At 38.0% G+C, this 22458-nt stretch overlaps 1 protein-coding gene across 8 annotated transcripts in view; it reads left to right on the top strand.

The window, feature by feature from the left end:
* The window catches only part of SENP6 (SUMO specific peptidase 6), a 139302-nt gene that overhangs the window by 42295 nt on the left and 74549 nt on the right, over positions 1–22458 (top strand). For 7 of the 8 annotated variants that reach the window (XM_066253854.1, XM_066253882.1, XM_066253858.1 and 4 more), the window contains exons 2-5: positions 1724–1817; positions 4303–4363; positions 20668–20810; positions 21857–21961. In XM_066253854.1, coding sequence (XP_066109951.1) covers positions 1724–1817; positions 4303–4363; positions 20668–20810; positions 21857–21961 — 403 coding nt within the window. The remainder of the gene's footprint in view (positions 1–1723; positions 1818–4302; positions 4364–20667; positions 20811–21856; positions 21962–22458) is intronic. The other variant, XM_066253886.1, reaches the window with a different exon arrangement.

Consider the following 22458-nt stretch of genomic DNA (forward strand, 5'->3'; position numbering starts at 1 on the left):
ATCGTTATCAATGCTTAATATTTTTCATTATTTTAAAATAGCTATCCGTAGAATTGTGCACCTGAAATCTGTTTAATTTTGTTAACCACTGTCACTCGAATAAATCAATAAAAAGGAAAAAATAGCTAACCTATTTGTTACGAACTAGCATCTCATACTGTAGCTTTAAATTGCATTCCACTTATATCTAGTGATATTGAGCATTTTTTCTTCTAAGACTTGAAATTCAGGGCTTTTCGGGTCTATGTAAGTTATGAAACTTCTGGTTTCAAACCTAATTGTTATCTATGCTTAGGAATTCCCTAACCATGGGTGGGTACACTTTGTCTTCAGTTCAATCCAAAAATTTAGAGCCAAGGACAAGACATCATAATCATTCCCATTGTTGATTTCTTCCCTTCCTTCCTCCCTCCCTCCTGCCTTCCTGACTGCAGGGAGGCAGAGACTGACTCCTGCATGCTCCCTGACCGGGATCCACCTGACAAGCCTCCTACGTGGCCATGCTCTGCCCATCTGGGGCCGCTGATCCATTGCTTGACAACCGAGCTATTTTATTTTAGTATCTGAGGAGGCCTTGGAGTCATCCTCAGTGCCGGGGCCAACTTGCTCAAACTGTTTGAGCCATGGCTGCAAGAGCAGAAGAGAGAAAGGGGGAGGAGAGGTGGAGAAGGAGATGGTCACTTCTGTGTGTCCTGACTGGGAATTAAACCCGGCACTTCCACAGACCAGGCTGACGCCCTATCACTGAGCCAACTGGCCAGGGCCTACCATTGTTGATTTCTTCAGTGAGTTCCTCCCTCCCACCCCCAGTTCAGTGTTTTTCAACAGCCATTCCATGGACTAACAGAAATTTCATGCTAGTCCACAAAAGAGTTAACCACCCATCTATGTTGTATGTAGATGATCTTAATCGAATTCACTTATGCTCAGGGTGATTTCTGCCTTAGTTAGTGGTCCTGAAATAACTCTCCTATTTTCACCAAATGTGCAAAGGTTGGAAACCACAACCCTAGTTCACCCAAATCAGAGTGTTACCCTTCAGGTGTTCTGGTCTTCAATCTGACCTTTCATCTTGCTTGTGGCCCCAAACTTAATCATAAAAACCAGGCTCTAGGCCATCAGGTTTTTGTCAAATGTCTTCAAATGATTTATTTCTCTCTCCAAATGCCCATTTCCAATTGTTCATGACTTTAGGGGATTTCACACATGTACTTAGAAAAATTTTAAACCCATAATGAACATGCCTGGGCTTCTGATAGAGAATTTGTTTTATTTTGGTTGGTTTGTTTGTTTTTGACATGTCAAGTTCATATTGCCAACACAGAAATCTTTGATTAGTTTCTTTTTTTGTTAAAAGGCAAAGATTGTAGAGGTTAAAGATAGTTTAGTGGTCTGGATATGGCTGTCATAAATGAGGCAAGCAAACTTAACAAGCACTAATTCTAGAATAAGTGATCAATTATGGAGATAAAGTCTTTATATTGCTTACATATTCATGTGCCCCCTATTTTTATTGTACTAATTTGGGCTTCTTTCTCTAGCAAACTCACACATGGATGACTGTAAATTATCAAAAACAAATTTTAACACGTTCTTTTTCTCATTAGAGGTAATAAGGTGTTTAGAAGAAATAATCAAAAGGGAAGCAAATGAAAAAGTCTAGACTAAGCAATTTAATAGTTCTATTAATGAATGCTTATCTCAGTTTTCTTTTTTATTTCAGCTTTGACTACTTCAGAATCTAAGAGAGATGGTGGTTTTAAAAATAATTGGAGCTTTGATCATGGAGAAGAAAGTGAAGGAGATGCAGATAAAGAGTAAGATATTTTTCCCCCCAAATGTTTTATAAGTATAAAACTTTTCATTAGAAAAACAATTTCTATTCCATGGAAATATTTTGAAGAGTGTGGTATTCTTAAGGAAATAGTTAACTCTTTTATAGTAGCATTAAGGAAAGAAAAGTAATTCTTTATTAAAAATAATTTTGCTGTTGTATTTCTCCATCTTTTGAAATATATAAATATGTACATGTAATACTTGTAATCTAACAATTAAATATCAACTATACCATAAATTTCAACTAAAGAAATTCTTCCTTAATAAAAAAACACAGGATTCTTCTCGGTGATTTGAAAAGCTAAAATTTATTATGAGTAAGTGAGCCCAGCTTAAGACCCCTGAATTTTATATGTAAGTTTAAGTCCTGTAGTAACTTTCTTCCCAATTGGACTCTCCCCCACCACATCCATTTTAAATCAGATTACCACTAGAGAAAGCAGAAACTATAAATGTTAAACACAGGTGTTGACCCAGACAGAAGTTAAGCAAAGTGTTCATTACATTTGTTTATTGTACTTGGAATTATTTCTGTGAAAAAATATAAATGTTTTTAATAGAACCTTTTGCTTTATACAGAATTTATACTACAAATTCAGCATTGCTCTTAGGTTCTTGGTTTACTGATCTGGTTTTCTCTTAACCAGAACAAACAGCAATCACATTTAGAGAAACAAATATATACACTAAGTTCTACCAAAACTATAAACATGTTTTAGAAATTTTACACAAGAAGTCATTGGCTAAGTATTGTAGGTGTTTCACTTCTGTCTGGGCAACAGCTCATTCATCATTACCACTTTATGTGTCTTCACCTATGAAATATTAAACTGAAGTGAAGTTTTATTTGAAGGAGAACTTAGAACTGGTAAGTTTCTTATATAAATTGATATTTAATGGTCTTTAATTTCTGATTATTTTTAATTTAAAATAATTTTTTGTTACAGATAGTACCTGGTAGTTATGAAAAATTAGAATTAAATCTAAAATTAAGTTGAGTAGAACATACCACTTAAATGTTTGTAAAATGTTTGGAAGGAGAGAAATTTTAGCATTCAAAAAGTTGAGATGGCCTGACCAGGTGGTAGTACAATGGGTAGAGCATCAACCAGGGACACTGAGGACCCAGGTTCAAAACCCCAAGGTTGCCAGCTAGAATGCGGGTTCATCCAGCTTGAGCATGGTCTCACCAGCTTGAGTGCGGGGTCATTTGCTTGAGTATGGGATTATAGACATAACCCCATGGTCACTGGTTTGAACCTAGGGTTGCTGGCTTGAGCAAGGGGTCACTGACTCAGCGATAGCCCCCTCAAGACACATATGAGAAAGTAGTCAACAACTAAAGTGCCACAATGAAGAATTGATGTTTCTCATTTCTCTCCCCTCCTGTCTCTCTCTCTCTTGCTAAAAAAAAATGTTGGGATGTATGTATATCAACAATAATGAAAAACATTTTTATTATAAATGTTACTTTACTAAAAATAGCTTAGAGTTGTCTTCAGAAGGGGTGTATTTTTTTAAAAAAATTTCCATTGATTTAATGGGGTGAGGGGAAGGGAGAGAAAAACATCAACTTGCAGTTCCTTTTGGTTCTTCCACTTAGTTGTGCACTGATTGATTGCTTCTCATACATACATGCCCTGACCGGGGATTGAACCCATGACCGTGATGCGCCAGGAGGATGCTTTATCCATTGAGCAACCCGGCCAGGGCAGAAGGGTATATTTTGAGTTTCTTTGTGAGAAGATTTGTCATGGGTATGTAAAATATATTGTTTTTAAAGGTTCTACCTATCTGTGTGTTTCATTTATGAATCATACTCTTTGGTTCGTCATCATAAGTGGATCCTCAGGGACTTTAGCTTTTGGAATATGTTGAAATTAACATGAACTGTTTATTAACAGATGTATCAGTCTGGTCTTTTAGAATCTCAGACCAGTGATTATCAGTGAAGGGTTGATATTTCCTTCAAAGTGGTAGAAGTGTAACTTATTTAACTGTGATAATACCATTGGAATTACTTTCTTTTCATTACCTAAAGTTTTCTTACCAGTTTGTTCCTCTGTTTGTCCTTTTCTCCTAATTTTAAGTCTGAGAAAGTAAAAATGAGTGACCATATATGAAATCCATATATAAAAACACAGATATTATATCCATTTATGTCAAGGATCAACAAACAATGGCTCCTGGGCCCAATCTGGCCCACCACTGGATTTTTGTTAATAGTTTTATTGGAACACAGCCACATGTATAATCTGTGGCAGCCTTTACACTATAATGGCAAAGATGAATAGTTGCTATAGAGATCATATGGCCTCCAAAGCCTAAAATGTTTACTTTGTGGCCTTTTACAGAAGAAGTTTGCTGATCCCTGAATTATTAGGGAGCAAAGAGGATAAAACTTCTGAACTTTAATGTATGGGTTGTAATTGCCACTTAAGGTTTTCCCCCTTATTTTTTATGTAGTGAGGCAAATCTACTCAATGTAGATGAAGATGAGGATTCAGAAACCTCGAAAGGAAAAAAGGCAAGTGTTGCTTTTTTAACTTTAAAAATATTTTTAGGTTATATACTAAAAATGAATATTACAAAAGAAAGTGTTAATATTTATTAATTAAAAGTCCCAACCACTCTCTTTTCTATCCCAGAGGCAGTGTTCCCAGTTTCTTGTTTATGCCATTAGATATTTTATGTGTTAAAATGAAAATATATATTTTTGTCTTACCCGCTTATACTTACACGATTGGTAATATCATATGTGTACCTTTTCTAATCTTATAAAAATTTATGTATCTGAAGACCACCCATAAGAGTTTATTAAGAGTACTCTTACTTTTTCTTGGCCCTGGCCAGTTGTCTCAGTGGTAGAGCATCGGCCTGGCGTATGGTTGTCACAGGTTTGATTCCTGGTCAGGGCAACAGGAGAAGCAATCTTCTGCTTCTCCACCTCTTCCCCTCCCTCTTGTTTCCCATCTTATCTCTTTCTCTCTCCCTCTCCCACTGCCATAGCTCTATTGGTTTAAGCACATCTGTGCTGAGGATGGCTCCATGGAGCCTCTGCCTCAGGTACTAAAAATAGTGTGGTTTGAAGCATGGTCCCAGATGGACAGAGCATCAACCCCAGGAGGGGCTGGCCAGGTATATCCCAGTCGGGGAGCATACAGGAGTCTGTCTCTCTATTTCCTCGACTGTTACTTGGAAAAGAAAATAATAAATAAGTAAATAATAGTACTTACTCTTTTCAAAGGGCATTTCATTTTATGATGTCCATTATTCGATAGCACCATATTTGTGATGTTGTCAACCTTTCCCATCAAAAATAATGTCAAGCAAATTAACCTTCTATGTGGGTTATTTTGCACACATACAAGTATATCTGTAGGATGAATATAGAAGTAGAACTGCTGTATCAGGACAGATATATTTCTAATTTTATTATACTTGATTTATATTTTTATTAGCAATGTTCGACAGTGCCCGTTTCTCAAACTTATTTTAGTGTTAACAACCTTTTAATTTTTGCCAGTGAAAAATAGTACCTCAATGTAGTCTTAGTATGCACTTCCTTAGTTACGAGTGAGGTTGAACATATTTCATATGTATGGTTCATTTATTTCTTTTTAATAACTGTCAGTTAATATCCTTTGTCCATTTTTCTATTTGGTCTTTAAAATATTGATTCATAGAAGTCGAGTCTGATACATGTTTTTTCATGTTTAAAAATATATATATATATATATATAATTTTATTTATGGCTGCTACTTGTGCTGGGCTAGAAGTGCCAGGAGAGGCCAAGCTGTGAACCAAGGCCAGCTACTATAGTGCTAGGCCTGGGGCACTTAGCAAGAGGTACAGGGAACTCAGAGGCCAGGTGCTGCTTGTAGAGATTATAGGGAATTCCAAAGCTTGACTATTTGTATGGAAAGCCACTGAAAACAACTTGAGTAGGTCTGCAGGTAGGGTGGGGTGGGGTTGTCAGGGAATTATTAGGGCAGGGCTAAGAGTGTGACCCAGGTTGGTGGAAACTCCAAAATGGGCTCTGGGGAGGAGGGGTGGTTTCAGAGAAGTAACATTGGTTTCTGCCACCACTTTTACCTGGCAGAAAGCTGCCCTGCAGCTCTTTCCTGATTTCAGACAGTCCAGTTCCTGTCTGTAAATCCCTGGTTCCTTTCAAGCTGCTTCCTGAGTCCTGAAGCTCTGGGTGAATGAGTCTGTTCTACATGGGCCCTTTAAGAGGAGCTGCCTGGGACTCCTGCAGCTGGCTGTCTCACCCAGCCACAATCCCTGCTGGTTTTTACAGCCAGAAGTCATGGGGACTTCTCTTCCTCGTACTGGAACCCTGGGCTGGAAGGTCTGGTGTGGGGCTGAAACCCCTCACTCCTCAGGGGGAACCTCTGCAACCAAGATACCCCTCATGATTTTTATCTCCCAGCACATGGTTGTGGGACCAGCCTGATCTGGTTCTCCACTCCTTTTACCAGTTTGGGATGTGGCTCCTTTAAATCCCCAGTTGTAGGACTGCCATGCAGCTTGATTTCAGGCGGTTCTGAATGATGGTTGTTCTGTAGTTTAGTTGTAATTTTGATGTGACTGTTTGTAAGGCCAGGAGCTGCCATCGTGGCCATTCACATGCAGGTTCCCATTGGATTCGGGCAGACGATAAAGAAATGGTGGAGTCAGAGGATGGGGGGCCATCCTATTTATTGGTGTCTCACCAAGACAGGCAAACCACAAAAGAAGACAAGGGAAAAGCAGAAAACCAGCTTTTCCCATGAAGGGCAAGGGATCAGGGAAGCCCCTGCAATCGTGATAGCAGGAACTGCGTGAGCCAGCTCCTGGTCTGTCCCACTTTATAGTGCAGAAAACCACAATCCCTTAATCCAATATACAAACAAGGAAGTCTCCGATACAAAGTCACTTATCCAAGGCATAATTGGATTCCTCATGAGAGTGCACCACCCAGATCATACAATCAGTCAAGGGTGTGGGGAAAAGCTTAGTCCTAAAACCAAACCCTAGGCTACAACGACCCGGCCTGCTTATAGCCTGTCCCCCACACCCAATATAAGTCACAAGCGAGCAAACATATATATCATATTTACAAACTTATTTGACCAACACTGTTGAAAGATTCAAGTACCGCGTTTACCTATGTCCCTGTTTTCACCTGAAGTTCTTTAGCTTTTATTTTAACATCTTGATGGGGGGGGGGGGGGAGTTTGTGGGTTTTTTTTGTATTTTTCTGAAGTGAGAAGCCAGGAGGCAGACAAGGTCCTGCATGCGCCTGAATAGGATCTACTCGGCATGCCCACTAGGGGGCTGTTGGGCAGATAAAATATATTATGCTCACTTTGTTAAAGATGGCGCTGCCCATGAGGAGGCCATTGCCCAGGTGATATTAATGTGTATTGGGGGTAGGCTAAAGGCAGGCAGAATCCTTGTAGCCTGGGGCTTGGTTTTGGGATTAAGCCTTTCCCACCCTTTTTTTTTTTTTCCTCCCACCCTTTTTGATGTGGGGTGGTACAATCCCATCATATCCCAGATAAGTGACTTTGTATTAGAGACTTTTCTATATTGTATATTGGATTAAAGGTTTTGATTTCTACACTATAAATGGGGGCAGAACAGGAGCTTGCGCTCTTGGTTCCTGAGATTATCATTAGAGGAGAGAGCAGAGCAGAGAGCAGGAGGAGGCCACATGGAGTAGGCCAGGAGAAGCAGCCAAGATGGTGGAGTGTTGAGTGAGAGGCCAGTTAGTGTAGAGTTTGTGCAGCGAGAAGGAAGGAGATGGGGAACAGAGGTGAATAAAGTCTGGTGAACTAGAAACCTTTGATTCTAGGAAACTTGCATAAGTCAGTAGCTTTGTGAGCACTGAATGTGAGTGGGTTTTGGAGCCCAGTGTGTGTTTTACTTGCCCGCCGGGTGCAAGCTAGAATTAAAGATGACAGCCCATCAGTTTTTGGCTCCGTTGTTTCTTTACCGACTGTCCGAATCCAATGTGAACCTGCATGGGCCGGGCTGCTGTGATGGTGGCTCTGGATACTGGCCATACAGGGGCGATGCTCTGTTGCAACCTGAGACATTCTAGCACCTGAGGTGGAGGCCATGGAGCCATCCTCAGCACCTGGGCCAACTTTGTTCCAATGGAGCCTTGGCTGCTGGAGAGGAAGAGAGATAGAGAGGAAGGAGAGGGGGAAGGGTGGAGAAGCAGATGGGAGCTTCTCCTGTGTGCCCTGGCTGGGGATAGAACCTGGGAATTCCACATGCCAGGTGGAGGCTTTTACCACTGAGCCAACTGACCAGGGCCTTAACATCTTGATTTCTTGAGAGCTGCTGTTAGATCGTCTTCAGGTAGAGAACTAGTGAATTTTGTGGAAAAAAATCACTAACTTCTATGACATTGGCCTTTGATTTTATTTTTTGCTTGCAAATACTCTTAATTTTTTTAAAAAAAGTATATACCTTATTACACATTTTTAAGTATATAAATGCTAATATTTTAAAATAAGTTTTATATGACATGTATCCAGTGATATCTAAAGATAATTATGATTTGATATTCAGCATCATCTGTTTAAAAAATATATGTGCCATCTCCTCTTTAACATTTGGAAATATTATATTGTACCCTTTTTTTCTTAAATTTATATTGCCTTTTAGTTTTCTTGCAAAATTTTCAGTTTATATTATGTGTTTTTAGATACGTTTATTAACTTCTTATGATGTACTTTTTGATTGATTGAAAAGTTTTAAATTATCCTATTATACTTTCATAAAAAGATACTGAAATTTTATATTAAATCATAAAAGCTTCTATTTCTTTACCAGATATAGTTATCTTTATAGTTATAAATAAATATTTAATTCCAACTATTGCAGAGAGTTGCAATTATTAAATCTGTTGTGGAATTATATTAGAAATGTCTCTTGGAATGGATGGTGCTGATGTTTTCCTTCTTTATTCATTTAGTTCATGCATCCATAAATATTATTTACTACTGCTAGAATAAAACTTTCAGCAAGAATTTTTTTTTAACTTTTTTTTTTTAGATAAGTGCTGAGAAATCTTGGTCACATAATAATCAGATGGGTATGGAAAGAGTTTTACTATAGCATTATTATTCTTTTTTTTTTTTTTTTTTTTTTTTTTTTTTTTTACTTAAATGCCAATAAGTCACATAGCAATCTAACATTTAAAAGTTAAAAATAATTTGTAATCCAGTCATTAAGGCCATTCATTGGCTTTGATTCTTTTTTTACCAACGTAATTGAAAATATTTAAATCTTGTTAAATTTGGGTTGCTTTAACTAATATATTTTTTTGTAAAGTGTTTTATAATTTTTCGTTTATATATTTTCTTTATAATTTGGACCTGCATATTTAGCTCAGTCTGCGGAAAATGCATTGAACTTATTTGGCTAAGCAAGTTTACATAGACCTGCTAGTCAGTTAAATCAGGTGTGATGTTTATCTATAAAAGTTTTTCATTTTTTATTTCAAATATACCTGTTAATTGTCATCTTAAAGACAACCATTTCAGTTCAGAATCCCAAGACAGAAAAATATGGCCTTAATTTTGACCTGAGTTTAACCTGATTGTTGTAGTAAGTCTCAACAGATTTCAGTCTTTTTAAAAACTTTTGCTTTCTTTGAGTTGATTTTCTCTTTGGGGCAGTGCTTTTCTTGAAAATAATTGGAGTAGAAGATACAGAGTTTGAAATGTAAATTTTCATAACTTTTGCTTTTTCATTTTGTAGCGTAGCTGAATTAAGAAAACCCTACTTTGGTTCATAATACCCAGGTTCTATTCCATAGTTCACCTTTAACAGAAATATACGTATATGTAAAACGGGGAGAGATATGAAGCCCTACTACTATTTAATATGCCAAAAGAGGTTCCAGATACTAATATTTCAAATTATTCCTTTCAGGAGGTTGTTAGGCTCTAATACAATAGGTGAGAATTATGTCTTTGGTTTGTAAAGTGGAAAATGGTCTACTGTGAAAGGAGTAAAGGGGAAGGAGATATACTGCTCACAAAAATTAGGGGCTATTTCAGTGCTTCATATTTATTTTGAAATATCTCTTAATTTTTGTGAGCTATGTGATTTTTATGGTGCTTTTTTCGATAGGTGTTAAATTAATTTTAAGTGTAAAAATGGAAATTGAAGATTTAGTAGTTGATTTTCTTAAAAACTATTCATTCCTATTTATCTTTTTTGAAAGTCTTTGTTTATCCCAGGGTTTACATATTTTTAATAGCTTGTAGGTAATATGGATTTAGGTCTGTATGGATCATTAGTTTAAACTAATTTAACTCCTTTTCTCCATTTGAAAATACACATGGAGAAAGCCTTTATTTTCATTCCAAATGTCTTAGTATTCTTTCCCTTCTCTTTCACAGACTAACCTCTTTGCTTTGGGGCTTCTGCAATTTCATTGTGCCTCTTTAGAATGCATGTCTTTTCCTTAGTTATGAAAAAATTTTAGCCATTATCTCTGCCTGTCCACATTATTATCCTTAGAACTTTTATTTGACATATAAAGACCATCATTTTTCTTTTCATATTCTTTAACCCATATTAATTAGTGTATTAAAAGAAAAAATGAATAAAGAGCAAAAAAAGAAACCATCCCTGTACAACATAGATAATTTCCTCAGATGTATCTTTGAATTCACTGACTTATCTTCAGCTATAGCTAATCTGCCATTTAATCTACCCATTTATATATGTATTTTTAAAAACATTTCAGTGATATCATTTGTAGAACTGTTGGTTTTCTTTAAATTTTTTTGTTTTTTACAAAAATATTTCTTTTAAAAAATATTTTTATTGAATTTATTGTGGTGATATTGGTCAATAAAATTATACAGGTTTTAGGTGTACAGTTCTATAATACATCATCTGTATATTGTGTGTGTATTTAGCACCCCAAGTCAAGTCTCCGTCCATCACCATCTGTCCCCCACTATACCCCTCTACCTCCCTCTACCTCTTTTTCCTCCTACAGTTGCCCTTTTTCTTATAAGAATTTAAATATCTTTAATATACATTTTTAATGTCTTTAATCATTTAGTAGATTCTTTTAGGTCATCTTACATGAAGTTTTTAGTTGCTAAATTTCCTGAATACTTAGGTTTTAAATAAATTGACTATGTGATGTATGATGTTTGGGTTGAAGGTACCACATACAGTATATAGGTAATTTTTGCACATTTAGCTGCCCTAATAAAGTACTTATTCATGTGACAAATTTGTATTGATCATAGTGTTCTAAATGCTAGGCAGGAAAACAGACAAGCTTCTTGTTCCTGTGGAGCTTAAATTCTAGTAAATGGCTATGCTCATTAATTACTTAATGATTAATGGTATACAGAGTTTGACAAACCACAGCTCACAAACCAAATCTCGTCCACAATCTATATGGACTATGAACTAGAATAGTTTGTGAAAGGCAGAAACCACTGGCTGAACCAAAAACACGAGGCTAGTGTCTTCCAAAAGAAAAGTTTATTTTAAAAGTGCCTGGGTGCAGGTGAACTAAGACTAGCAAAGGGTGTCAGCAGCCCTGAGAAAGGGATGGGGCAGGGGTTGTATGGATTCATCAAAGGGCCTTTGGTCAAAGGGCCTTGGACAAAGGCAGCTGCATAATCGCTTCTTCTGTTTGTGGTAGGGAGTGGTGCCACAATTCCTCAAAATTATCTGCACCATAATTCAATCATCCCTTATTAGCATCCAGCTACAAGGGAGGTCTGAGCCGGCTTAAGAAAACATACTCATTAGATACAAATACGTCACATCACATGCAATGTATCAACTCTGCATCGATTGTGTAAAGCCAGTATACAAGGCCAGGGCCACCATCACAGCAGCCTGGCCCATGCAGGTTCGCAATGGATTTGGACAGTCGGTAAAGAAACAACGGAGCCAAAAACTGGTGGGACATCTTCTTTAATCCTAACTTGCACCCGGCGGGCAAGTAAAAACACACACTGGGCTCCAAAACCCACATTCAGTGCTCACAAAGCTACTGACTTATCCGAGTTTCCTGGAATCAAAGGTTTCTAGCTCACCAACCTTACTCACCTCTGTTCCCCATCTCCTTCCTTCTCCCTGAACAAACTCTGCACAAACTGGCTTCTCAACACTCCGCCATCTTGGCTGCTTCTCCTGGCCTCCTCCACATGGCCTTTCTCCCCTCTCCTCTCTGCTCTTGCCTCTAATGATAATCTCAGGAACCAAGAGAGCAAGCTCCCGTTCTGCCCCCACTTTATAGTGTAGCTTCATAACCTTTAATCCAATATACAAAATAGGGGAAATCTCTAATACAAAGTCACTTCTCTGAGGCATGATGGGGTTGCATCACCCCACATCAAAAAGGGTGAGAAAGGCTTAATCCTAAAACCAAGCCCCAGGTTACAAGGATTCTGCCTGCCCACAGCCCGCCCCCAACACACATTAATATCACCTGGGCAACAGCCTCCTCGTGGGCAGTGCCATCTTTAACAAAGTGAGCATAATATATTTTATCTGCCCAACAGATTGAATATGGACATTTACAGATTAGTCTTCCAATATCAAAAGGAAAGGAGGACATATATGAGGACACTTTTCGAGGGAGGGCAGAACTTACAAAAGGAGGTCTGTCCTCCCTAAAGGAGGACGATTGGTCACCTTATTTATAACTGCTTTCGTGCTATAAGAACAGCTTTAAATTATTTGGACAGAGTTGAGTAGTTTTGACAGAGAATGTACGACCCACAAAGCCTAAAATATTTGCTATCTGTCCCTCTAGCAGGCGTCCCCAAACTACGGCCCGCGGGCCGCAATTTGGCCCCCTAAGGCCATTTATCCAGCTCCCGCCGTACTTCCAGAAGGGGCAACTCTCTCATTGGTGGTCAGTGAGAGGAGCACTGTATGTGGGAGCCCTCCAATGGTCTGAGGGACAGTGAACTGGCCCCCTGTGTAAAAAGTTTGGGGACCCCTGCTAGAGGAACATGTTACCAAGTCCCTGTACCTGTCTTTATACTGTGTAAAATCTGTTGTATATAGTTTGATATCCAATTGAGAGAAACAGCTTTTTTTGTATGGGTGGTAGAGTAATTACATAGAGTATCGATTCTATGCCTGCTAAAACTGCCCTCTTTAAAGGATGGTTGTGAGAATTAGGAGACTAATTAATCCACATAGTTAGTGGGACTAGCAAATCTTGCATAAATACATTTTCATTATCAAATGCAGTGTTAATGATGTGTTTATATTGCTTATCTGATATCAGTAAGACCCATGCTTATAGTTGGTTTGGTAACCATCTGCTGTCCACAGCAGTTCTCCTGATGTTATGCTTGCATTAGTAAGAAAATTCTTATTAGGCTGCTAAAGGGAGGGGGAGATAGGGGTGGGAAACCTCCAGGCTAAAGATAAGACATTTAGTGGTAATAGTGCTCTAATCTGATTTACATCCTGGATTTTTCCTATTGAGTGATTTTTTTTATCTACCTTCTAAGTATAGCACATGGTAGGGAACCTTTTTTAAGGGAATTTGACAATATAACCTGTTTTTCATGAGATAGAGCTATCTGACAAAGCTAGAAATGCTGGTGGTTTTGTCGTTAACTGAAGTAGAGATACACACACATGCACATATGCAAGGTAATTTGGAAATTTAAGATTTTAGCTAATATAGATGTTGTTTTAATGATGGACTTTAGGTTGTCTATTGTTGTGTCCAAATGCTTTCTCAAAAAGAAAATTTGAAAATGATAAGCACGTAACTCATTTATGCCTGGTGTTTCTTTATTGGAAAGGTAGTGACATGGGAGTTATTTATATGCTGCTGCTCAAGGTCATTACTGAAGCCTGTTTTTCTACACATCTGCCTCCTGAGGGTACATGTTATCACATGGTACAGAGTTAGTTACTGCTGCAGATACTGGCGTGCTGGGAGCTTGTCAAAAAGTGAAGTGAATTTTTGGAAAAGTTTTGAACGGAATTTCAGAAATTTCAACCTCTGGCATAAGTGGGTTAATCAGTAATATGGTTGAATTAGCTGAGTTATATGCCTATATATTGGATGAGGTAACTTTAAATAGTTCTTAAGAGGAAGTATTAAGTTTGTACATATTTATATAAAGGAATTTTTCGTTTAGTTTCTTTGATTTTTGAGATGTTCTGAATCCTAATGATTTTGAATCTTGTGGAGTAATGTTGCTTGTTTTTGTCTTTTATTATCAAACAACACTATACAAACTCATGCAGTGTAGTATAAGAAAGCATAGGCATTGGAATCAGAGTCATTTTTCAAATCTAAATATTTTTAAATTTTAGTTTATAGTTATTATTATTATTATTATTTTAGATGGGAGGAGAGGAGGAGATAGTGAGACAGACTCCCCACCTGTGCCCAACTGGGATCCACTTGGTAGTCCCTGTCTGGGGTCAATGCTAGAATCAGCCAAGTTATTTTTTGAACCCATGGCTGACACCCAGACCAACTGAGCTATCCTCAGTGTACAGGGCATATGCTCAAACCAGTCGAGCCACTGGCTGTAGGAGGGGAAGAGGAAGAAAAGGGGGAAAAACGGGGGGAGAGAAGCAGGTGGTCACTTTTACTGTGTGCCATGACCAGGAGTCGAACTTGGGACATCCATATGCTGGGCCAATGCTCTATCCATTGAGCCAGCCAGGCAGGGCCTTGTATTAATTGCAGGTGTACAGCCTAGTAGTTAGACAATCAAGTACTTAACAAAATATTCCCCTCGATATTTCCAGTGCCCACCTCATTATACAATTATTATAATATTATTTACTATATTTTCTATGTTGTACTTTACAGGAGACAGATCAGTCTTTGTTCATATCCATTTAACTAGTTTGGAGAAGTAATGTTGCTTTTTAAGCTCAGTGATTTTCATAACATAGGGATAGGGTTTCAATAAAGTTTAAATGATGTGATGGAAACATTGTGTTGAAGGGGGAAAAAACTGAAGTGAGAAATTGGAGCATATTAATCTTGTCTGTCATTCAATAGCATCAGGTAAATTGATCTGATGTTTCAGGTGCAGTTGCTGAATCCCACAATAAAGAACTACTGAAATGTATAAAATATGGAGTTTAAATGAGATATTAATAAAAAGTAATTAAAATAATGCCTGTTTATAGTAAGCACTCAGTAAATATTAGTTGTTATTAACAAATAAAGGAATTAAATTATATGATCAGTCTTTAATGAAAACCTTTTGCTTCCAAGATTCTTAACATGATACTTGTACAGTGTGTCCGTAAAGTCATGGTGCACTTTTGACCGGTCACAGGAAAGCAACAAAAGATGATAGAAATGTGAAATCTGCATCAAATAAAAGGAAAACCCTCCCAGTTTCTGTAGGATGACGTAGCCGCATATGCGCATGCGCAGATGATGGCGTAACACCGTGTATACAGCAGAGCAGCTCACGGCCATGCCAGTCGAGATATGGACGGTACAGAGGAAAGTTCAGTGTGTTCTGTGGCTTGCTAAATTCGAATCCGTGACCAAAGTGCAACGTGAATATTGGCACGTTTATAACAAAGCGCCACCACATAGGAATAACATTACTCAGTGGAATAAGCAGTTGAAGGAAACCAGCAGTTTGATGGAGAAACCCCATTCTGGTAGGCCATCAGTCAGTGACGCGTCTGTAGAGGCTATCTGGGATAGCTACTTAAGGAGCCCTAAAAAAATCTGTGCGTGAGCCCACATTGAATTGCACTGAATAGGTATGAAACTGGGAGAGTTTTCCTTTTATTTGGTGCAGATTTCATATTTTTATCGTCTTTTGTTGCTTTCCTGTGACCGGTCAGAAGTGCACTATGACTTTATGGACAAACTGTATATCAAAATTATCTAGAGCTGTGGCATTAGTGAACATTAGAATCACCTGGAAGGTTTGATTAAACAGATGACTGGACCCCACTCCCAGAGTTCCTGATTTAGGAGGTCTAGAGTGGACTCTGATAATTTGCATTTTAAAGTGTTCCAAGTGATGTTGATGGTGATTATCTAGTGACCCACTTTAAGACAGATTGGCAGAAGTTATTTTAAAAATATAACGAGAATAGGCCCTGGCCGGTTGGCTCAGTGGTAGAGCATCGACCTGGCGTGCAGGAGTCCCGGGTTCGATTCCCGGCCAGGGCATACAGGAGAAGCCCCCATCTGCTTTTCCACCCCTCCCCCTCTCCTTCCTCTCTGTCTCTCTCTTCCCCTCCCGCAGCCAAGGCTCCAGTGGAGCAAAGTTGGCCCGGGCGCTGAGGATGGCTCTGTGGGCTCTGCCTCAGGCGCTAGAATGGCTCTGGTTGCAGCAGAGTGACGCCCCAGATGGGCAGAGCATCGCCCCCTGGTGGGCATGCCGGGTGGATCCCTGTCAGGCGTATGCAGGAGTCTGTCTGACTGCCTCCTCGTTTCCAGCTTTGGAAAAATACAGAAAGGAAAAAATATATATAACAAGAATAGACCTAAACCAAAATGACTGGACAGGCCTAAGTTTTTTTTGGCTGAATGCAGCCCATGATAAAATAATTTTGGACTTTCTAGTTGAAGATAGATATGTGTGTTTCTAATTGAGTGAGATCTAATAGTTACTGAATTTCTATCTGCCCATTCCATTCCAGGGATAAGCAATTTGTGTATGTCTTTTGTAATGCATGAAATAGTCTCATGATTACAAGGAAAGTTATATAGCCAGAAAAAGACAACAGGTCTATTTGATTTCTAAATGATTACCTTTCCACAGTAACACTATGTTTTCTCTGTAAAAAAAGAAAAAAGATTATGAAATGCAGAAGTGGTTGTATTTTCTACTAATAGAAATGAAAGTGATAACCCAATTATTTTCATCCTCTATAGTTCTATTTCTATTTTCAGTTGTTTTCCTTGGTTTTGAATGAGCCTGCTTGTGAATGGTAGATATTGCATATGAAAAATTAGAGATAATTTGAGGCCTAGGATCACACCATCTTCCTGGTGCAGAGGGGATATATGTCGTTTACTTCTGACTAATAAGTACGAGCATTAGCAATCTCAGATTAGCTTAATCCAGTGGTTCTCCACATGTCCCCTGGTAAGCAGTATCAACAATCATCCAAGACTTGTCAGAAATACTAGTTCTCAGGCCTTCCCAGACCTACTGAATCAGAATAAACTGTAATGATCAGAGACTGCAATTTGTTTTCACAAACCACCCAGGTCGGATTTACTCAAAATTTGAACCAGGTAATTCTGATTTACTCTTAATTGAACTGGAGGTTGAGATTATAGGAAGCTAGATTTCTTTTTATTTATTTATTTATTTATTTATTTATTTATTTATTTATTTATTTTTATTCAGTGAGTGGAGGGGAGGCAGAGATAGACTGCCACATACACCCTGACCCGGATCCACAGGGCAAAGCCCACTAGGGGGCAGTGCTATGCCCATCTGGGTTGTTGCTCCGTTACACTGCAACTGAGCTCTTAGTCCTGAGACAGAGGCCATGGAGCCATCTTCAGCACCTGGGCCAACTCAGTCCAGTTGAGCCATGGCTGCAGGAGAAGAGAGAGAGAGAAAAAGAGAGAAAGATAGAGAAGCCAGAGGTGGTGGGGCCGAGAAGCGAATGGGTGCTTCTCCTGTCTGCCCTGACTAGGAATTGAACCTGAGACATCCACACGCTGTGCTGATGTTCTACCACTGAACCAACTGGCCAGAGCCAGAGGCTGGATTTCAATCTGTGAGTGGACTGTTACTGTTCTAATTCACTCTTATTCATAGGCTATAATTCTAATCCAAATTTTGAGATGTTTTCAAGGCCCTTTGTACTTGGTACGATCTTGAAGTCCACTTTTGTTTCCTTAGCTCTGACTCTGTTGGAAATTTTGATTTGCCCAGGCTATCAGCTGCATATTCTGGAATCAGAAGGTACCTCAGGGAAAAGTATAAATCAAGGGTCAGATTTCTGAGTTTTCTTGTCCTCGACCTTAATTCTTAATACTTTACTGCCTCAGTAGTCCTCAGATGCCTGAAACACTTTTTTTTTTTTTTGAATCTGTAGTTTGTCCAGCTTTTCTAGTTGTTTCCAGAGAGAAAGAGAATAGGGGAAGATTGATTTGCATTACCTAATCTGCCACTACCAAAAGTGATGAAGGAGTCTGAAGTCTGTGGCCCTAAAAGACTAGGAAGTAAAGAAATGTCTCAGGGAACAGAAAGTAATGAGCAGTATGTCAAAAAGAGGTCTTTTTGGAACTTTGTAATGTAGATATAGCTAAAAACAAGAATGCTACTGGAACAGTGAATTCTCTCCTTAGGCTTTTTTTTATGGCAGCTAATTTTTTTAGGGAACTATCAGGTTTCTGTAGAGTTGACTGGGGGAGTGGGACAACAAGTTGCTGTATTCTTATATTTTCTTGTAAAAGGGTAAAAACAGTATTAGACTATTGCAGTGGTTCTCAAAGTGTGCACTTTAGAAGATTTCCAGGTGTGCCCTATGGTATTCTAGAGAAATATGTGCCTGTTGGTGACTAAAAAACCAACATGGTTTTTGGAGTTTAGATTTTTGGGGGACAGAGGTATGGGGAATTGGCTGTAGCTGACAGTCTGCCCAACCCCCCCCCCCCCCACTTGCTTGATTAGATTGCAAAAGGCTGTTAAGCTGTGGTGCTGGATTGTTTTCACTACCCCCCATGTTCCCGGGAAAGACTGGAGGCCAGTTTCTTCTATCCTTTGTTTGGTGTTAAGGTGATCTGTATGATGAGGTTTTTCTGCACTCAACACAATTAAGAGTAAAAAGAGAGGAATTCTTCAATGGATTGACGAAGAAATGAAAGTTTGCCTTTCAGATATATGCCCAAACAAACATTGAAGAAATCATCGCTAGGACACATCAGGCTCATGTTTCTCATAAACACAAGAATGAAAAAAACCTAACACATTTGTGCTGGGACCTGCCGAATTTACTGAATCTTACTAAGAATGTATCTATATATATAATAAAAAGATAACTTTTTTGTCATTTTTTTTATTTTTTAACCCCTTTTTTATGAATTCTGAAAAGCATAACTCAAAAAATGTAACATAAGCCTAACTTGTGGTGCAGCAGATAAAGCTTTGACCTGGAATGCTGAAGTTGCTGGTTCGGAACCTGAGGCTTGTCCGAAACCTAGAGCTTGCTCCGTTAAGGCACATACGAGAAGCAAATACGAATTGATGCTTCCCACTCCTCCTCCCTACCTTTTTCTCTCTATTCTGTCTAAAATGAATAAATAAAATCTTTTTTAAAAATGTAACATAAAGCCCTGGCCGGTTGGCTCAGCGGTAGAGCGTCGGCCTGGCGTGCGGGGGACCCGGGTTCGATTCCCGGCCAGGGCACACAGGAGAAGCGCCCATTTGCTTCTCCACCCCCAACCCCCTCCTTCCTCTCTGTCTCTCTCTTCCCCTCCCACAGCCGAGGCTCCATTGGAGCAAAGATGGCCCGGGCGCTGGGGATGGCTCTGTGGCCTCTGCCCCAGGCGCTAGAGTAGCTCTGGTCGGGGCAGAGCGACGCCCTGGAGGGGCAGAGCATTGCCCCCTGGTAGGCGTGCCGGGTGGATCCCGGTGGGGCGTACGCGGGAGTCTGTCTGACTGTCTCTCCCCGTTTCCAGCTTCAGAAAAATACAAAAAAAAAAAAAATGTAACATAAAAATGTTTTTTAATTTCAGAATAAATTTAATTTTGTCGTATTTATTTTGTTTAATTACCATAAAAGCACATTTGGACTTTATATTTTTTTCTTTAATGTTTGACTTAATTATTATAACCTATTTCTCAGAAATTTGTATATAGCGCTCCTACAGTTATTTGTAGGATTTTAAATGCGCCCTGACTTCAGAAAGTTTGAGAATCACAGGATTATTGTTTCAAAAATACAATTAAAGGATATAAGAGTGATTTTAAAATAGTGTTTTGGATAAATTATCACTGAGAACTAAGAACCTTTGTCTTGAACCTGAAAGTAGCTTTTTACTTATTGATTTTTAAAGATTTTATTTATTGATTTTAGAGAGAGGAGGAGGTTGAGAACCATCAACTCATAGTATGTAATTGGTTCTTGTATGTGCCTTGACCGGGGAAGACCAGGTTTTTGAACCAGTGACCTCAGCATTCCAGGTGGACACTTTATCTACTGTGCCACCACAGTTCAGGAGTAAAGCAGCTTTTAAATGTCTTGTGCAATGAATGCAATAAAAGTAGATTTCTTTGTTGAAGAGCTTCCCAAGGTATGGACCACTCTGTTGTCATACTGTGCTCTACCTAAATAACACAGTATGTGTTACTGATAATGTTTATATTATCATTTGCAGTTATGAAAGTAAAAAGACTTCTCAGTTTCTGTGTTTATAAAGAAACTTTTGTGCTAAGGCCAGAGTCATTATAAAAGTTGAAATGACGGCTTATTACCATATTTGGCTGTAGTGCCCTACAGATAGTAGCAAGGCCTGTTAAGCAAGGAAAGTATTTATTTTTTACAATTGGGAAAGTGCTGTCCTAAGATTCTCTCATCTCTTCTGTTTTTGTCTTTTAATTTTCTCAAATATCTTTGAAGGTATTTAAATGAAAAGAAAAAATATCATAAATACCCATGTTGCTATATATTTGTTTTCTTAGAAAAAAAATAGTATTACAGTTGAATTTCTCTTAGATGTATACCATTTCCATCTTTCCCACTCCTCCCAAATAGCTGGTACATTTTGCTTCCTTTTTAATAAATGGGTTTTCAAATACTTCTTGATAAGTTATCCTATTATATTGTGTTTCTTTAACATTTATGGATCTGTTTTACAGTTAAATCATCAATCTGAAATTGTTGCTACTGGTTCTGGTGATTCCTGGAAGATATGTGCAAGACGAAACAAGACTGAAAATTTAAAACCTTTAAAAGGCAACCCAATTGGACTTAACATGTTGAGCAACAGAAAGAAATTGAGGTATAGGTACTTCACACATTTCTACAGAAAGATAAAGGCTTTGACACTAAAACTGTCTTTGTGACCAATTGGCCCAACCTGTACCTTTCTTTTTTCACTTTTTGCCAGTACAAGAAGTAAAGTGGTCCCAGTGTGTGTATTCTTTGCTTTGAATCTTAGGAATGAGGTTGATTTCAGTGATTTCTTAGTTTCAAATAAAAATATTGCCAAGAAAATTTTTAGTAAACTAGGATTTCATAAATTGAGATTACTTTCATTCAGTTAATAAAATCTTGGTCATGATATTTAGAAGTAGAATTCATTTTAGGGTAGATGGTCATATCTTTTATAGGGAGTCTAGTCAGGATTGTCTCAATAAGGGACTTTTTTTTAACTTTAAAGATTCCTTATTTCTTTTCTAGATATAGCTCACCTTTCTAGTGGTTGTCACTGACTGTGAACCACTGTTACTGATATGATTAGGCTGTTACAGCTGTAGATATAGGGCTGAAAATCATTATTTCATTTGTACTTTGTTAATTTGCAGACAGACAACAGAGGTACATAAAGGCTAAGTAAGTTTTAAGTCAGGGGCAGAATCAGAAGTAGAATTCAGGACTTCTTATGTTATTTTGCATGCAGGGACAATGCTCTACCCAACTGAGCTATCTGGCCAGGGCTTGCTTTGTTTTTTCACAATTAACATCTTTTTTTTTTCATATAGGAAAACTATAATACTCATAGTTTATATAGTCTCTAAACAGAGAATAAGGAGAGAGAATATATCTGAAGTAATTTACCAGAAATCTCACAGTACAAAGCATTTAGGATTTTTGATTTCTGTTCTAATGTTCTACTCTTTATCTTCTGACATGAACTGGATTGGAAACATTCAAAGACAAAATCAGAAAGTGGAAGCTCCTGATGGACAATTTAACATGGCCAGTTGGGTTTATCTATAAAATTTTTAAGTGGTTTTGTGCATGCGCTCAGATTTTAAAGGATATATTTTACATATGTGTATATAATTTTTTGTTCAAATTATTCTTTCTTTCTTGGTTTTGCAGTGAAAATACACAGAATACATCATTATGTTCTGGAACTGTAGTTGATGGTAGATGTTTTCATCATGCTAATGCACAGATACCAACAGTAAAAACAGCAGCCCAAAGGTAAGGATTATAATTGCCTTTGTTTAGTACATACATACCGTCCCTTTAGTAGGAGCTTTCTCACTACCTCTTAAAACCATTATTTTTTACTTTGTGAAATTTTACTGTTTCTATAAAAATTTGTCTATAAAGATATATTCTTGTCTCTGAATTAATTCATGTTCTAGACTTTTATTATTTGATATCTGCTTTTGAATAAGTTACATTCTATAAATAGAGACTTTTCAAATAAAAGCCATTCTATTGCATTACAGTCCAGTTAAATTACAATAATTTTACATCGAACTTACAACATTTGACAGAGAAATTTTTAGTTGGTAGTTAAGCTCTGATGGGTGAAATTACAGTTATTACCTTACTTTGTAAGGTTTATTGGATTCCAGAGAATCAAAATGAGTCACATTATTAATTTTAAATGAGAAAATTTTGTGTTTTAATAGTTTTAATAGATTTGGATGTTCCTGTTGGTTTTGAAAGCACTACTTGAATCTTGAAAT

Source organism: Saccopteryx bilineata, chromosome 1 (genome assembly GCF_036850765.1).
Source record: "Saccopteryx bilineata isolate mSacBil1 chromosome 1, mSacBil1_pri_phased_curated, whole genome shotgun sequence".
NCBI lineage: Eukaryota > Metazoa > Chordata > Mammalia > Chiroptera > Emballonuridae > Saccopteryx > Saccopteryx bilineata.